General features: G+C 37.7%; 1 protein-coding gene across 7 annotated transcripts in view; it reads left to right on the top strand.

Moving 5' to 3' along the window:
- The first annotated feature begins 12,507 nt into the window (after window positions 1-12,507).
- The window catches only part of nfic (nuclear factor I/C), a 468,411-nt gene continuing 462,153 nt past the window's right edge, over window positions 12,508-18,765 (top strand). For 2 of the 7 annotated variants that reach the window (XM_039767139.1, XM_039767141.1), the window contains exon 1: window positions 17,487-17,740. In XM_039767139.1, coding sequence (XP_039623073.1) covers window positions 17,711-17,740 — 30 coding nt within the window. In that variant the 5' untranslated portion in view covers window positions 17,487-17,710. Of the gene's footprint in view, window positions 12,613-17,473; window positions 17,741-18,765 lie in introns of those variants that run through there. The other 5 variants (XM_039767143.1, XM_039767140.1, XM_039767145.1 and 2 more) reach the window with 5 other exon arrangements.

Genomic DNA, 18,765 nt, shown 5'->3' on the forward strand with positions numbered 1-18,765 from the left:
AACAATTCCTTAAGACAGCATAATAATAAAAATTTTAGAATTACGGTTTAACAGTAGATGATATGACATAATTAGGTTTGGATATTTTTAGAGTCCTGGAGACCTCATCCATCTAGCTGCCTCCCCATTTGGCCATGCCACGGCTGAAACGTTGCTCAGATGAAAGGACCCCTCTTTCCCATGATTCCTGTGATCCTCCATCAGGGATGACTACCATAGGCAGGCAAACAACTTGGCAGGTGGGCCGTGGCACCAATGGCCACATTTGGGTACCGAGAAAAGAAACAGAATAGGTGAGGGTTAGTATTCAAATATAATTATCATGTTACTTATGTTTAGTGCTAATGACTAACAACAGAGATGCAGTCTGTACAGTTAATCAGCAGCTCTAGTCAGGATATGCTAAACTGAAGTAGTGAGTCTTCAGCCGGGATTTAAAGGCTGAGACTGAAGGGGCATCTCTTATGGAAGCAGGAAGACCATTCCACAGTTTAGGGGCCCTGTAACTAAAAGCTTGACCTCCCACTGTTATTTTATTAATCCTTGGAATCCTAAGCAGACCGGCATCTTGAGATCTTAATGCGCTCAGGTTTGTAAGTCATGATAAGTTCAGACAAGTAAGTCGGACCTTGGCCATTTAATGCTTTATATGTTAAAAGGAGGATTTTGAAATCTGCCCTAAACTTAACTGGGAGCCAGTGTAAAGATTTAAGAACTGGGTTATGTGTTCATATTTTCTTGTTCTTGTAATAATTCTTGCAGCCGCATTTTGGATTAACTGGAGGCTGTATAGAGAACAGTTTGAACAGCCAGTGAACACCACATTGCAGTAGTCAATCCTACTAGAGATAAATGCATGAATTAATTTCTCACAATCCTGTTTATTTAGAAAGCGCCTTAATTTCCTAACATTTTTAAGATGGAAAAAACATGTTTTGGACGACTTTGTAATATGCGCTTTAAATGACATGCTAGAGTCAAAGATAACACCTAGATTGCGGGCTGATTCAGTAAAATTAATTGGGATTCCAACTGAGTTAAATGACGACAAAATATTGCTGTGATCAGCGTCATTCCCTCCAACAATTAACATCTCTGTTTTATCTGTATTTAAAGACAAGTAGTTCTCATTCATCCATTCCTTTAATTCACTAACACAACTAATTAAAGACAACATCGGAGAAACTTCATTTGATTTAAATGAAAGGTATAACTGGGTGTCATCTGCATACGAGTGAAAATTAACATTATGTTTCCTAATGAGAGATCCCAGTGGAAGCATGTAAAGTGAAAACAGTAAAGGTCCCAGTACTGAGCCCTGCGGGACACCATATTGAACTTCTGTGTATAATGATGGAGTACTGTCTGCACATTTCTGTACATACTGGAATCGATTTGATAAATAAGAACTGAACCAAGCGAGCACGGGGCCTGTAAGCCCAACATCGTTTTCTAGCCTGTGCAGTAAAATAGAATGGTCAATGGTGTCAAATGCTGCACTTAAGTGCAACAAGATAATTACAGTGGAGCACCGAGCGGCACGAGCTCGAGCTACGTCACTGCCTAATGACCTTTAAAATAGAACCATAAGGCACATTGGATGGCATTCGCTATTTCAGTGCTGTTTTCATACAGCACCTACAGCACAAGATGGGCACCTTTAATTCTATGGTATGAGCCATGACAGGTGAGGTTATACAGTAAGCTCATGGAGGGGAGTACAGTTCAATTAAATCTATTTTCGTATTTCTAAAGTTAGAGACCATGGAAGTTAAGGGACTCACCAAGTCAGACATTGGATTCAGTGATAGGATTTGAACCTGCTTCTTCTTCTTTTTCCTCTTCATCTTTTCTCACTTCTACGTGAGGTCAATGTGTCTGATCAGCCTTCCCCAAACAGCTCAGTCCTGCACCTTCTCACCAGTCAAGACTTTTTTCCTTCTGATCTTCTTCTTTTACTTTATCTCTCCATCTCCTTTTTGACTTCCCTTGCTTTCTCTTCCCCTGGACTTCCATTCCCACCACTCTTTTGCCCACACATTGTCTCTCCTACTTTCCAGTACCGTCTTAGATGTCTCTCCCACTTGTGCTATACCACTGATGGTCTCATTTCTCTTTCTGTCCTATTTTTTCTGTAACTCCACACATCCATCTCTCATTTTCATTTTGGCCACATCCAACTTCTTCTCCTGTTCTCCCTTTACTGCTCTCACAAGAATGAGCCAAAGACATCAAGAAAGATTTGGGACAGCCATCCATGGCTGCAAACGGGTAATTCTTAGGAGCTGTTTACAGGTTCGAGTCTAAAACAGAACTGAAGCAGGTTGTCAAAGATGGCGGCTTTATTTGCCGATACAGGAAATGACATCATCAGAGGCCCCCAGAAGCGGAAGTGATGTCATCAGAGGGTTCCAGAACCGTCTGGGATTTCCCGTAGATGGTCTGCAAGACATTGAGAAATAAAGTCAGTGCACCTTGCCGCCCTCTGATCTGGTGTGGAGTTACCATTATTCAGGCCCATTAGCTGCCTCCCACTTGCACGTGTGTGACAATGTCCATGTCTCTGATCCAGACAGTATTGCTGGTCTTACCATTGTCTTAAAATTCTCTCTTTAACCGTCACCTTAATTCTTCGATCACACAATACTCCTGATATCTTCTTCCAATTGTTCCATCCACACTGCACTCGGTGGGTTATCTCTGCCTCTAATTCTGCACCTTGAGCTACCGCTAATCCTAGATATTTAAATTTTATCAATATAACCTTAACATTTGACACATGCCTGCTGGATTCAATAAGCCACAAAAAAGTGTGCACTAATGTAAAGTTGAATGCAAATAATTGTTCATTTAAAATAATTTACATATAACATGCAAAGTTGACTGACTCATTTATCAAAAACAACTCTATAAAAATCTGAAAATTGGCAGGATTGAACCTGTGAAGCTGTACTTTGGGCATTAGGCCACACTTATTACATATTTCATATTCTAGATTTCAAGCTACAGTTTGATGATGTTTGTTCTGAAAGGCGCTAAACTCTTTAGTTTCATTATAAATAACAGTACAATGGTTTCCATATTTATAAGGTAGGAGTCATGCTCAGGATTGCACAACATAGAAAGGCCATGAGACTGCAGCCTTGTGGATTACTCTTTTATATTTAAACTCTAACTCATGCCTTGTATGAAAGGACCAATTGATATTTTATTATATTTTATATTTTTTAGTCACAATAGTGCTATAATTACTGTTTCAGATTTACTCCCTCATGCCACATTCAATCCTTCTTCTCCTAACATTTAATTTCACAACTGATATAACTGGAGCTGAAGGACTGGCCAGAAGCCATCTTCTCATCCTGCTGCTTGGCACAAACTCCAGATAATAAGTATCCGTGGTCACAGAAAGCCACAAACGCAGCAAAAACCTTTGGTGATTCCGAGCGGAGGGATTGCCAAACGCAGGTTCTCTGGCAACAGAACACCACGACCAGTTTACAGGAGCAGGTTTCTGTCATAGACAAGCACTTAGCAAATTGAGGGCTGCCAGTCAGGCAGCGCAAAGTGATTATTAGCGAAGGCTTAACAAGAAATGGGGAGTTTCTATTAAGTCTTCAAGAAGTGTCCGCAGGCCAAAGTGTAGCAAGGCAGAATTGCGAAGGCTCATCTTCATACGGCAGGAGAAAAAGAAAGAGAGAGAGAAAGAAAAACAAAAAAAGGGTATATTTAAAAGAAGGAAAGAATGATGTGAAAGGCACTATATAATTCATAGACTCTTAAAAGTAAAGGTGTAAAAGCGGTTATGCAGAGAGATGCCATTGGAGAACTATTTGTGGTTGCCTTTAAATGGTAAATGGCCTGTATTTGATATAGCGCCTAACTAGAGTTCAAGAACCCCCCTAGGCGCTTTACAACACAACAGTCATTCACCCATTCACACACACATTCATACGCTGGTGATGATAAGCTACTATGTAGCCACAGCTGCCCTGGGGCATACTGACAGAAGTGAGGCTGCCGAAACACTGGCGCCACCAATCCTTCCGACCACCACCAGCAGGCAAGGTTTAAGGCCATTAAGGTTCAAGAACGATACTTTTTTTATTATTTTTTCATCATAGGCACCACAAATGGATGAGATTTGTGAAATCCCAATGGGTTCCTGATTTTAAAAGGTGTCTTCCATACTACAACACAAGCTTATTTTTTTTTCTTATCTGTTAGCATCCTGCTAAGTAGCCTACCAGACATTGTAGGTTTTCATTTTATCCACATATTAGGAAACTTTTCAAAGCTCAAAGAACCAACTTCATATGCAAGGAACCTTCATCAGAATGAAATGGCGTTTGGTCAAGTAATGGCTTTGCAGGGGACCACACAACTCAGAAAGGTGACATTTTTAAGAATGTAGATAGATAGAAAGGAACTATATACAAGACAGACAAATAGATAAGAAAGGGACCATATACAAGATAATTAAATAGATAAGAAAGGGACCATATACAAGGTAAATAAAAAATAGATAATACAGGATAAATGAATAGATAATAAAGGGACTATATACAAGATAATTAGACAGATGATAATAAAGGAGGTGGCACGGTGGTGCAGTGGGTAGCGCTGCTGTCTTGCAGTTAGGAGACCCGGGTTCGCTTCCTGGGTCCTCCCTGCGTGGAGTTTGCATATTCTCCCCGTGTCTGCGTGGGTTTCCTCTGGGCACTCCGGTTTCCTCCCAAAGACATGATGTTAGGTGCATTGGTGATTTTAAATTGTCCATAGAGCGTGCTTGGTCCGTAGGTGTGGGTGTCTGCCCTGCAAGTGGGCTGGCACCCTGTCTGGGGTTTGTTTCCTGCCCTGCGCCCTGTTTTGGCTGGGATGGGCTCCAGCAGACCCCCGTGACCCTGTAGTTAGGATATAGCGGGTTGGATTGATGGATGATAATAAAGGCACTATATACAAGATTGACAGGTGGAAATGTATTTGTCCCCAGGGGGAAATTTGTCTTTTTACATAAGCTCTTTAAATAAATACATACATGAATAGTTAAATAAATAAGTAAGTAAATAAATACATTTTATACATACACTTTGGTCTGAACACACACCAGAATGACTATGAAGCAAGAAAAATAAAGATAAATAAAAGTTCTGACTTGGCAGTGCCAATCCCAGTCCCAGTGAGGCGCTATACAGGTGTATTGCTGCTTATAAAAAGGAGTCCTCAGTTTGGTTTTTTGACACACTTCTGCTGAACGCTCTCAGTGGTGACGTGTCACAGACAGGATGTGCAGCATTGGTCATAACGGCACTGTTTTTAATTTTTATTGATTTTACCTCAATGCAGATAACATTCCATATAATGAAGTCAAATTTAACAAAGCAAAATTCAACCCCCACCCAAGAGAAAGAGAGGAGAGCCAACAACTAAAGCTAATCTTTAAAGGCAGCAAGAAAAGAAAAGCATTGTTTTCCACAAAACAGACATTTATTCTAAAATGTTAATGATTACATTTTATTTTTAAAAAGTATTGAACAGATCCTCTAAGTGAGAATATGATTTTTTTTTTCAATTTCAAATAGTATAGAACATCAGTTCCCCACTGACATGAAAGTGGTGGTGTTCTTCCAGTTGAGCACTCAGTTTTTCTTTTCTTCCTCCAGGGAGTCCAAGATAGATAAGAAAGGCACTATACACAAGACAGATAATAGGTATGCCGGACCAAACTCCAGATCTGAGGCACATTTCTTGATCTAACAAATCATATTTTCTATACTGTATGATGTCTCTAATTAAGACCACTGGAAATCATACCTGTGTTGTTCCATATGCTACATTTTTGCTAAAACCACTTTCCACACCTACAAGAACAGCATCCAACAAGTAGTAATTTAACTGAAGGTTCGGATGGGGCTATATGTGTTGCCCTAAACAGCAACAGAATGAAACGGATTTATGATTGTGTAAACATTACTAAGAAATCCCTGATCTCATAAATCCTGCCTGTGCAGCGCGTTTAATAAAAGCACATCCCCTGCTCTTTATGAGAATAATAAAAGTGCCAAAGCATCTTTGTTTATTGTCGGCGTTCACCTGGCATTGAGTTTCATTTCAGGTGAGTTAGAAGTCAAAAATGTAAAAAAAAAAAAAACATATAATAACAATACGATCAAGAGGAGTAAAGATGTCCAACAATTACAGGAAGGCAAAGGCGCAAAACAGACGGCACTGGAAAATATTAATTAAAAGTATTTTAGCTGGAAGTTTTTTCCCCTGGCAGTTTGTAATTGCGCGTCTACAACAAGCAAAAATGTGCCCTGAGAATACAAACATGAAGATCTTCAGAATAAAGGACCAGAGCGGCAATCCACGGGATCATCACATCATGTTTAATTGTCTTTTAAACAATTGCAGTATTTGCCATAGAAATGCCTTCTGCTGCAGTAAATGTTAGCAAATGCCAGATTTTTCTTTTAGCATTTCATAAAAGTACATAAAAAAGATTTATGTAACCACTGTTGAAAGGAGCTTTTATTGACTTTTCCCTAAATACACAAAAGTAGTGGGAGGGAAAAAACAACAGAAACGCGCAATCTTCATCAGGGAGCCCGAGACGAGTTATTCGAATAGAAAAAGGAGCAAGTCGCCAAGAAACTACATCTTGGGATTTAAACTTAACCTCCGATTTCTTAACGAGGCTTCAAATGACTACCAAAAAAAAAAAAAAAGAAGAGGGCCATCCAAGCTTAGGATCACTCGCGGGGCTGGAAACACAAATCGGTGTTTGTGTTGGTGAACATGGACGTGTTTTCTTGGGTCGTTATATGATAAGAATGATTTAACAACGAAGAAGTGTAAAAGTAACGTATAAACGCTCGGAACAATAGAAGAAAATATGATAACGGCGTCATGTTGCTAATGTGCCCATTTATCGTAAACCACGACAAACTGTATGCTTCACGTTGCCAAGTTAAATGTTCTTCTGACCATCTATCTATCATATAGTGCATTCCATTTCAAATCAGTCGGCCTGTTACAGTGACCTATCACCTTTCAAATCTGTCTAACTTATACAACCTTATCCATCTATTTATATCGTGCCTTAGGCTTTCATACCTTTCTATGTGTTTTATGTATCTTTATATTATATAGTGCCTTTCACACCTATATCTATCTATCTATGATATAGTGCCTTTGTTATCTATTTGTTTAAACCACAAAACTTCTCGTTGCCAAAACTCACCTCCATTCATATTATCTATGCATGTGTATAACTCTCATATTATCACACACACACACACACACACACACACATATACATATATATATATATATATATATATATATATATATATATGTGTGTGTGTGTATAAATGATCAACATAATTAAGGCATACATCAAACTTTGTTTTAGGAATCAATGCTTTCACATATTTACAAACTAGATGAAGTTGGCCTATAGGGAATTAATGAGACCGTGACAGAATGGTAGGAAAAAAAAAATACACAACTTAAACTACTTGTTTTTATTTTAAGAAATCATACAAATAAAACAGGGCTGTCTGATTTGCCATAAACATTTTTGCTGCTAAATATACGCCTTTTTCTAAAGTGGTTAAGGTCATGGTAATCCATAAACTTGCTCTTTCATTATACACGGCAGAACGTGGTCTCTCTTTCTTTGAGAACTTGAATATTTTCTCTAAACGCATTGATTTCTAAAACCAATGACTGTTTTAAGATTGTAAAAACTGGACGATCTAGATTTTTTTCAGGAAATAATATAGGTTTTATTTCAGCACTTATAAAAAGCATAAAAATATAATAAAGCAAAGAGTGTGTTTTCAACTACGCCCAAAGTAATTTGATCAAAGGTTCTCATTTATTTTTTAAAGATTTTTTTTTTTATTTAGAGTCATATTAAAATAACCACATATAATAATGTAATGTAATAATTGTTAAATTAAGGCAAACAGACCACGAGAAGATGCGTAATGCTGCAGATTTGTGCTAAGCCTTGTCGCTCCCATTCAGATTCATTTTCGTTATAACAAACGAGCTAATAACAAGTTGCATATTGATCTATTTATTAGCTGTCACAACACAAAAATTGTTTAAACAAACAACGATGTGAAATATACATAACTTTCAGCTGCTGAAAGGCAAACTAGATCTGTAAAACGCTTTAACTTGGTTTTTCCGCAAGAATCTAATCTCAAAGGAAAGCCCTTAAATCCAGTCTGTCATTCTGTTCAGTTTTAGTTTATACTCATTCTTAAAATAAAGCATTCATGATGATGCGGGATATTCGTGATATTGTATGAGTTCTGCATATGTTCAATGGGAAAAGCAATTTAGTAGCTTCTTGGCTATTTGTCAAAGAAGTAAACTTGGAAATTGTTGATAAAAAAAGGAATAAGGGTTGATGAATTTACAAAATGTGGCATATACAACAGTTTACTGTTTTGAACAATAAAGGGTTAAAACGGTATATTTACACCTTTCTTCTTTTTAATCGCAAAAACAACGAGCAGCCGTGTAAAACAAACCGTGAAGCAAAACAGCAGACATTCCTTTAAAGACAGAAATTGCTTTTAACAAAAAAACATATCTTGAGGCAATTTTAGAAGTTTCAACTGTCATTTTTGGGAATAATTTGAGCGCTGTGAAGCCGTCAGTACGGCTTATGGCTGCACGCGCACCGAGTCAAGGCAGCTGCTGCTAAATGAAGATAAACAAATGTACGTGCAATTGGAATTTTTAAAACGTTAAATCAAGTCAGGTATCCCAGTAAATGCACGAGCTGAAACCATTTAAACTTTTATAAAATTTCGCATATTCTTGTTTGTCAGTTCTCTCTTACCTGCACTTGAAATTCATAAATTAAAATAATGTATTTCTTACAAAGAAAAGTTTAATGATGAACTGAAAATAATACAGTTTATCTGCTCGTTTATTCGTTTTGAGAAGGCACATCATGAACAGTTACTTATTGTACGAGCACTCATACCAAGTACAAGCATAGGCTATGTATTTAATAAATAAGAAATAAACATTAAAGCCCACAAAGCAACAGCTGCTTCACAACGGATAATGCACGTAATGAATCAGTAATATAAAGTATTTTTAGGCATGAGAAGCATAAATAGACAACAGCTTTAGTAAGCATCTTCAATGTGTAAGTTGATTTTCTGCACGGCGTAAAATAGAAAGGGAAACCCGATGACGAAGTTCTTTACTGACACAACGTAAAACTGTGGATATGCTTTGAAAATGAACCCTAATAAAATAATAAGAGAAATTGGTAAAATAGTTTGGCTTGGTGCTTATAAACTCAGAGAACAATTATCAACTAAAGCAGGTAATTTCTAATATAATATAACGGCGGACCTGAAGTTCATATGACTTGCTTTCCTTTACTTTTTGTTACATCGTTACTGATTTCACTTAAAAGAGGATTTAAAAAGTGATTCCGAACACAGTCCGTGACTTGAAGTTGATAAAAACTGGTAGATGGATCAAAAACTCCCTGCTATGTGGGGATTAAAAATAAATTCAGTAAGGCAAAATGGAAAAATCACGTACTGTCCATACCTACTTTAAAATATTGTACTGGTAATGTTTATCATAGTGCACGTTAACATTGAGGATTTTACTTTTTGAGCTTAATCGCTCCCAGATTGCAATGGAAATAAAGCAGTTAGCATCCAAGTACTGCATGGCTTGTGCACCAAAATGAAATAAATAATTAAAAAAAAATAAAAAAACCGACGACAAAGGCTGTAATATCACGGAGTTCAAGCACCGTGCGGCATATGGCAGCCTTTGTGTTTGTGAGTTTTAAATTGCCACTTTTTACTTTCAACAATTATATTATGAGAACTAATGAGAATAATGATGGGGAAACTCTAAACACACATGGCTCAGGTCATTAATAACGTGGGGCTGCAGTGTTCTGACTTAGTCACATACTGTTAGTACCTGGAGTTACTCAACATAATGCAGGCATGCAGCATTCCAATAGCATATTTTTATTATTATTTTAAAAAATGAATAGTGAGGCCTACAAAGCATCAAAAAATTACTAAAAAGCCTCTATAAAAGTTTTAAAGTGGATATAAGTTTATTTGAACCACTTCCTTTATTCAATCCATATCGTTTATTGTAACCTTTATGAAAAAAAAGAAAAATATTATATAGCATCATGACTACAGATGTTAACTACACTGGAGCTGAGAGCATGTACTTTATGTACAATATACAGTACACTGAAGTGAAGATAAAAGAAAAAAGAAACAGAAAAAATGAAAGCAAATGAGAGACAAAAAATAAAATGAAAGAACAGAAATAAAAAAGAATGAAATACAATATGAAAGAACAGAAATAAAAAGAGAAAAAATGACAAAAATGAGAGAAAGAAATGACAGAAAGAAAAATAAAAAGAGAGAACTAAAATGAAAGAGAACATAAATACAATGAAGGAACAGAAATGAAAAGAAACAAAGAGGAAGAAATACAAAAGAAAGAAATAAAAGAAAAAATGAAAGAAAAATAAAAAAATAAAATGAACGAAATTAAGAAATAAAATTAATTAAAGAAGGAAAGAGAAAAAAAGGAATGAAAGAAAAATAAAACAAAAAAATGAAATAAGTAAAGAAAGAAAAAGTCACACTCCCACTGAGAAGTGAGAAAGGGGGCTGTGCATGCCCACACAACCTGAAATAAATGTTTTTGAATATTCCATAAGTGCTATATTTTCTTTTTTCTATCTTATTTTTATGAAACAATAATTTACCATTAACTTCGAGGATTCTGTGAAACCCAAGTCGGGCTGGCATATCCTTTATCAATGAATTTGGCCCGTTCAAGATGAAATCGTTTTTTAGTTATGATTTGAGATAAAAAATATACTTTTAATAACACAGCTTGGACTGAAGAAACAAAAAATTCTTTACAAGTTATAATCAATTGGGAATACGAGTATGGACATAAAATACTGACAAAAAAAATACAAGTGTCTCTCGAAAGAAAACGTGTTTACAATAACAGAATAAATTCAAATGTAACAATCAGATATTCTTTTCGTAAGCAGCTGACATGAAATCTTAAGACATGCAGCCTTAAAGTGAGTCCATATTTAAAATGCAATCCGAGAGTAAAACTTGTTATAGTAACAATGCAAATGAACGGCCAGTGAGTTTTACTTGAAGACACATGGATCACAGTCCAAAGCGGTTTGTTTTTGGGGGGGTTGTGAATAAGCGATGCGCGATGTTAAATCCAATTTGATGGGAATTTTCGGCAGCCGGCTGAACTAACAAGTGCATGAGTTTGTTCCGACAAGTGCCGACATTTCGGCTCCTAATCGCTTTGCTCCCGTTTTCAATACATTTTTGCCTGGCGTGAAAGGATACATGACAGCGGTGGTCGAGGAGTATTTAAATAAACCCGGCTCAAGTTGTCGATCCCTGCCGGACGCATTCCGGATTGCGGTTAATGACATACACTGTTGCAGATTAAAAGGCCTCGGGACATTTTTTTTTTTTCGTGGACTCACCGAGAATTTTTTTTTTTTTTAATGTTTTGGTTTTGAGGACTCCAAGCTGTCAGACACCCCCACTGGCTAACTTGTGACCCCCGCGAGCAGCACCTGCGTTTAAGGTGGAAGAGTTCAAAGGCAGTGCCGCGTCTTAGCAGCTGGAGCGCCGGGCTGTTGTTGCTACAAATGGGGAGGGGGATGCCGCCTGTCTTTGGCCTCAAATAACCCCGGCTCTCCTCGGCACGCACTAACAGGCAGCCTCTCCCTAAGTTTAAAAAACAGAAAGTACGAAGAGCGAAATCGGCCGCTTGTGTAGCTGAAGGAGAAAGCTTAAAAAAAGACGCAATGTCCCAGACAAATTCCGGAAATTAATCTCCAAAGGTGTGTTCGCGCTCGCTATTTCTAAATGTAAACTACGCCATCAAGTGCAGCGCTGACATAGCCAGCCCCTAAACCCCCGATCCGCTGCACACTCCAGTTACCCCAGTAGCCATCACGGCCGTCTTCTTGTGCCTCCTAAGGACGAATGGAACCTCTGCTCGAAGGCTTCACTTCAGCCCCTTCGGACTTGTAGCGCAGCCCCGGGTCAGCCCAGCCCAACCCAGCCTGCGGAGCGCGCGGCTCAGGCGGTGTGTGATCGTTTGGCGCGACGGGCCGCCAGCTGAAGTCCGCATCACGCGCGGAACGCCGCGCGCGCCCCACAGTCTCTCCCGCGCACTCGGCTTAGCGTTTACTTTTTTTTTTGTTGTTGTTGTTACATTTGAACATTTTTTTTTTCTGTTCATTATTGGGGTCTTACAACGAAGCGAACGTAGATCGTGCAGCGGGGCTTTAAGTGTCCAACCAGTTGTCATAATTCACGGTTACACTTAAATGTTGTAAACATTTTTTGGCATCTATTTTTTTTTTTTGGCTTTTCCTCGAAGACGTGGGGACGGTGAATTTCCTTCGCGAAGAGAAAAAAAATGGACGAGCTATTAAAAATCAGGAGCGACCAGATGGCCAGACACTGAACTGCGGCGTTCTTAAAGCCTTTCAGCTGCAACTTTTTGTGTCACTTTCACTTGGCAATGGTACGTTACCTGTCCATTTCTTATTGCTTTTGTCTTTAGTCAAACTGAAAGTGCACGGCGTGGAGGCCACGGGTTGTCTTCTCTCTCTCTCGGCTCACATTTTTGCAAATGCACAAGTCTGTTATTATTAATATTTCTGACAGTTACTCGATTGGTTCTCTGCCAACCGGAAGGTTTGCGGTAAAGGATATAAAAATGTAGCCGCCGTGTGCGTGCGTGTGTCTCTCTCTCTCTATCTCTCACAGGGCTCGAGCGGCGATGTTGTGCATCATACAGAAGCCCAAGTGTCGCCTCGTCCATTTCCCTCCGGCCGCGGAGAGCTCGAGAGTCGTCGAGGCGAGCCGGTGGAAGCTGCAAGGCCGAGTCCTGACTTGACAGGCGTGCCCCCCCCCTTCTCCTCCCCTAACCCGTCGACGCAGTCGTCGAAGAGCTAGCGGAAAATGGCCGCAGCCGGAGCCACAGGCGCAGCGGATTCAACTTGAACCTCACGCCCGGCGGAGGCGTGCTGCAGCTGGGCCTCGCTGTTTTCCTCGAGGAGCCCTCGTTTCACCACACGCCGGATGAGCGAGTGAAAAGCCTGCTGCCGTCAGGAAATGCCACTCTTGAAAGTCCCCGAGTCGTCTGTACAAAGTACAGTACTTACTGTACAGCGACATTATTACAAAAAAAAAAACCTTATTTCATAAAGACGGCCCATCCTCGGCTTTGGGTAATTGTACGTTCAGGAATCACCATTGTATGCGAAACGGCTTTCGGTAAATCTCACGTCTCAACTCGTGTGATTGAACACCAGCAGAATATTAATAATCTATAAATAACAGTTAACAATCACGTCGTTGTCACTTTGCTTTCATTACTTTAAATGGCACTGCACGGTGGGCCCCACTACTGAATGTAAAAGCACCAACAAAAATATCGGCTAACTAAACGGAACAACCGCCGCCACCACCGCCGCCGTCCTCGCTTTAATATCCGACAGCCCAGCTGGGCTGTGTTAATTGTAGTCACCCACTCGCACTCAGCACATCATATATCGAAGAACTCGCTCGATGTTTACTAGACGGCTACACTTTATTTTCTAAATGAGATACTAAGACAGGCCAGCGAACAAGCGCGTGTCATCCGGATTAAAAATCCAGTTACGTGCATACTGTGCAGAAAGAGATAACACATGTACAACAGACAGTCATACTGAGATATTGCTCAATATATATATATATATATATATATATATATATATATATATATATATATATATATATATATATATATATAAAGTCAGGACAATTACTACTGCTACTGGAAATAATACATTTATTGTATATAGCGCCTTTCCCATGCACAAATCACTTAACAGATTGAAAATACACAACAGGGGCATATTTAACAATTCAAACAAATGATATCCGTACCAAACATTAAATCAAGATAAATGCAGGAAACACAAAGCTTTGTACTAGAATAAGAGACTGCAGAATAAAAATACAAAATACTGCAAGAAAAACCCAAACAAATAACGTCATTTCTGATACAAACACAAATCATCTTTATGGACACCGAGAGGGTAAACGGAAAGAAGGGTCAGCTTGTCAGGGTCAGTTCAATGCCTTCTTGAACAAAGGAGTTTGAAATTATCTTTTAAAAGAATAAAATGAATCAGCTGATCTCATTAATTTCACTTAAAAGAAGTAGAAGGCAATGATTGAAGTTTTTAGCTACACCTAGTTATGTAAACCGAATGTGCTGAACAAGTAGAAATAAGTTCAGCTAACTTATATGTCCAGTTTGTCAAAATAATAAAAAGTTAGACTAACTTGTATATGGCCAGTTTGTCATTTCCAGACAAAGAGCATTGCAAACGTTCACATATAAATTAATATAATTAAAATAAAACTCAACATTCAGTGAAATCCAAGAAAGGTGTCAGTATGTGTGCACACATATAGATTGCCGTGTAGGACAGGCACACACACGGTTGTTTTTTATATTTAGTTATATAAACACGTGTGCAGCTTGTTATGCCTACATATGGATGAATTCTTAGTGATGGAAGTTCCCGATATTTAGACGTATGCGCATTTTCAGATCTCACACGTGTTTACAGTAAAATTACCAGGGTTAAATGAACTATTGTAGTGTCAAAGTAACCTTTAGAAGTGCATATGTGGAAATGAATAAGCAGAGTAAAATAAAATAAATGGAGAGAGGAGACCCAAAATAAATTTTAAAAGTATATATAAGAGAGAGTGGACACAAATTTTAATTGTGTGTGTGTATATTATATAATATAATATGGAAAGGTGTTAACACTTAAGGTGATAATTTAACATTGCAATTTTATGATGAGGCGTTTGCCCCCGCAGACTGGTTGACAGTTAAGTTTATTCACATGTATTACTGTTTACAAAAACATAATTACTTGGACGTACATATTATTACCTTAGATATTCATTATGTGATAGCTGTAAAAGTTAATATAAAATTTAAAAATATATATATGTATCCATTTTGGAGAGCTTTTGACAATTCAGGAGCAAGGATAAGTTGTGAATCTAACTTGTCGGCATCCGGTGCAAGGCAGAAACCAGAAAACGTTTAAATAAATACACAAGTATGATTAGATCTCTACAGATATAACTAGATGACAGATTGTCATTTTACTTTGTAACAACAAACAATATCCATGTATCATTTAGACGCTGATGTAGTTAAGTGGCAAATGTTTTAAAATAGGAAAACTATGAATGTTTATAAATAAATGAATACTCTTGCTTATATGCATATCTAGGTGTAACAAAATTTAGTGTAATAAGAAAAAAAATTTGACATATATGTTACTAAATGAATGTGGATATTTTTGTATATATGACAGCAAGTTATTTTAGACATAAATAATGTATACTGTATTTAGTCATTAAAGTGTTTTAATTAAAGAAAGATGTATACAATGTACACTTTAAAAATGCAGCGATCTACTGTTTTTGTGTATATACAGTATACACACATACAAATCTATCTATGCACTGTGTATGTATATATATATAATATATAACATGTATTCATAAAAATACAAGTCTTTGAATTGCAATAATTTATCATTTGTAAAGAAAAAATCAATTACTTTGGTAGAGCTGGACTGAGTCCTATATACAGGCCTCACTTTATTTATTAATCTTTTTTTAAACTTTCTCATTGTGTTGTTCCTGTGGATCCACTCATGTTATATTGATGAAAATAATTAATGCAGAAAGTGACTTAAAATTTTTACAAAACCACATAGAATTGATACTAAAGGACACAAATATAATTTTATAATTCGTGAGTGCCACATCTTCCTCATGAGGAAAACACATTATCCGGCTGAATACCATCCAAAATAAAGAATAAGAACTATCTTTATTAAATACATTTGTGAAGCGTTTTTTTGAACCTTCTCTAAGTGTTTAACTCCCAGAGAGAGACAGAAACAGACGATTTGTTGCGCTATTATTTAGTGGAATTATAGAAGCTATTCATTTAGTGTCATTGCACCTTGAAGCCCACTGGTCCCGGTTTATCACTACTGTGATAACTTGAGAAATGTGTGTTTTGATCACCTTTTTATGTATTTGTTGTTTGTTTTTGCTTTTAATTCAGTTGCCGAGTTTCATTCGGGCATTGATTTGATTAGAGGTTGAAAGCACGGAGAATGGAGCGCAGCCGCTGTCTGTTATGCGAGTGCAAAGTGGTGGAGTTTATGGGTCTGATTAGTCGGCCGATCGCAGATTCCAACTTTTGGTTCTTGATCTTTGAGGATAAACTACACAAATATTGGCTCTTTTTATTTACTTATTTTTGTGATAACACTATGATATTTGTTTTTTAATAGATGTGACCTTTTTCAGAATCATTTACGGTACTTTTTACATACATAAGACGCTTAGATGGCCGTTTCACGTTGTGAAAATGAATACTTTAAAAGTCAGATTGTACAGTTTGACTATATATATTTTTCTTTTTCTTATATAAATCTACTGGATCAAACTAAGCACATGTGCCGTGCACACACACCAACCCCCCCATCGCTTCCATATTTCATTAGTTAACTTATTGTGTACCCGACGCCGTAGTATACCATCCCTTATTTTCTTTTTCGAGTGATTTGAGAGCGCATACTCGAAACGTTTATTGCTGCAAGCTTTAAGATGTCAAGTTAAGGTTTCACAGATTTCCTTTTGCTCAACGTCCAAATAAAGATAACGTGGCAACTTTTCTAAACGGAAACGACGTGAAGTGGCTTGTCAGGAGATGATTGCTCTTCTTGTCTTAAAAAGACGCAAGTGCGAGTATTTCTATAAAATATCGAAGGCTGTTCATGCCGCTTTAGGAAAACCACTTATTTATTCCAAATTATATTTTTTCTCCCAACTGCTATACACGACAAAGTGGATACGTGTCATTTTATAATACATATTTATATATATTGATGTAAAATGGTACAATGTCAAGCATACCAATGGTGTTAATACAGCTCTTTGCCCGGATAGTGAACAAGATCCCATGCCTGGGAATTCCGATACGGTAAAACGTGTCATCTGTTGTCTTAAAGATGTACCGCCTACAGTTGAAAATAAAGGTTAACCTTCCTGTGGGGGTAAAAGCCGACGTAAGCGATGCAATCGTGTTTGAACACCGTAATGTAAAAAAAAAAAAAAACATGGGTTATACAAACTCGCGTCCTGTGTGTCGCATTTAACGCGCTCGATTCGTCGACTGGCTCTGGGAAACTGGGATACTGCATCTTTAAGTCTGATGTCGCTTTTTTGGGATGGGCTATTTTCATAACGTCATTTCATTCCTCCCTCTTTTTCATTTTCTCATTCTTTAATTCTTTCTCTCCCTCATTTCCTAAATGGAACAGATTTTTCAACCTTCCACTTCTTCGCGCTTTTCAGTGGTCTTGTTTTGTAGCTTTTTGATTTTTCTTTACTTCTGACTTTCCGGAGCTGGGCAACCACCACGGTGATGAAATGTGCAAAATGACTCAGTAACTTTTTCCCTTTTTATTTTTATTTTTTCGGCTAAACTAGTAGCTGCATCTAAGCAGTTTCGCACAACCATGATGTATTCTCCACTCTGTCTAACGCAGGTAAAAGATGCATTTTTTTATATATCGAATTGTCTTGTGATTTTATTTCGCATTGTTCGACTGCGGTACGGCTTGTTCAAAATGCAAATTGGTTTACAGTTGAAAAAAGGGCGGGATGTTTCTTGGCTTGGAGCTTCAAGTTTAAGCAGACTAGCAATGCTGCGCTCCTATCGGACAACTCGGCAAACTCTTAACTGCTGTTTATTTGAACGTGCGTGGCCTTTGTTTGCATTACGGCAGCCAACATTCGCGCTGCGCAGGCTGGGGCTGCCTTTACGGTTATGCCTGATTATATTTAGCGCGTGTGTGTATGCGTGTGTGTCTGTGGTTCCTGCATGGTACTATCAAGGGGCCTAACACCTCGTTAGTCGTCAACGTTATCTATCTATCTATCTATCTATCTATCTATCTATCTATCTATCTATCTATCTATCTATCTATCTATCTAAGAAAGGTAAAACTGACCCCCCGAAGGGAGGCAATGATTGCGCATTCAACATTCCCACATGCCTTTACTCTACCCTCTTGACGATCTCCACCCCACCTCCGCTCATCTCATGTATTACTCTTAATTCATTAAGAAGTGTCTATTGCTGTTGAGTTTCATACATTAAGAGAGCCTTCCGTTCTCTGTGTCTGATTTGATGGTTTTTACTGAAATTGACACAAAGATGATTTTATTTTCTTCCAAGTTTAAAAACCCATGGCAACATTTCTTAAGTTTTAAAAATTTTACATGATACTGAAATTCATTGCTTTAATGCATTTGTTGTGATGCCAATGTACTAAATGTCTTTTAGAATAATTTTAGAACCTCTTTCTCATTTATTAGAGAATATACATGGATAAACATATAATAATGCATTTTATTTATATAGTGCTCTTTTCCGTGCTCAGTAGGCATCACAAATGCTTGAATGGGAAGGAATAATAGCACTGAAAAAGATCCAAGTCCTAACTCTGCATACATACTAATATCACGTATTAAATATCAAATAGATTAATATATGAAGCATAAAGTTCTG

The sequence above is a fragment of the Polypterus senegalus genome, chromosome 10, assembly GCF_016835505.1.
Source record: "Polypterus senegalus isolate Bchr_013 chromosome 10, ASM1683550v1, whole genome shotgun sequence".
Taxonomy (NCBI): Eukaryota; Metazoa; Chordata; class Cladistia; order Polypteriformes; family Polypteridae; genus Polypterus; species Polypterus senegalus.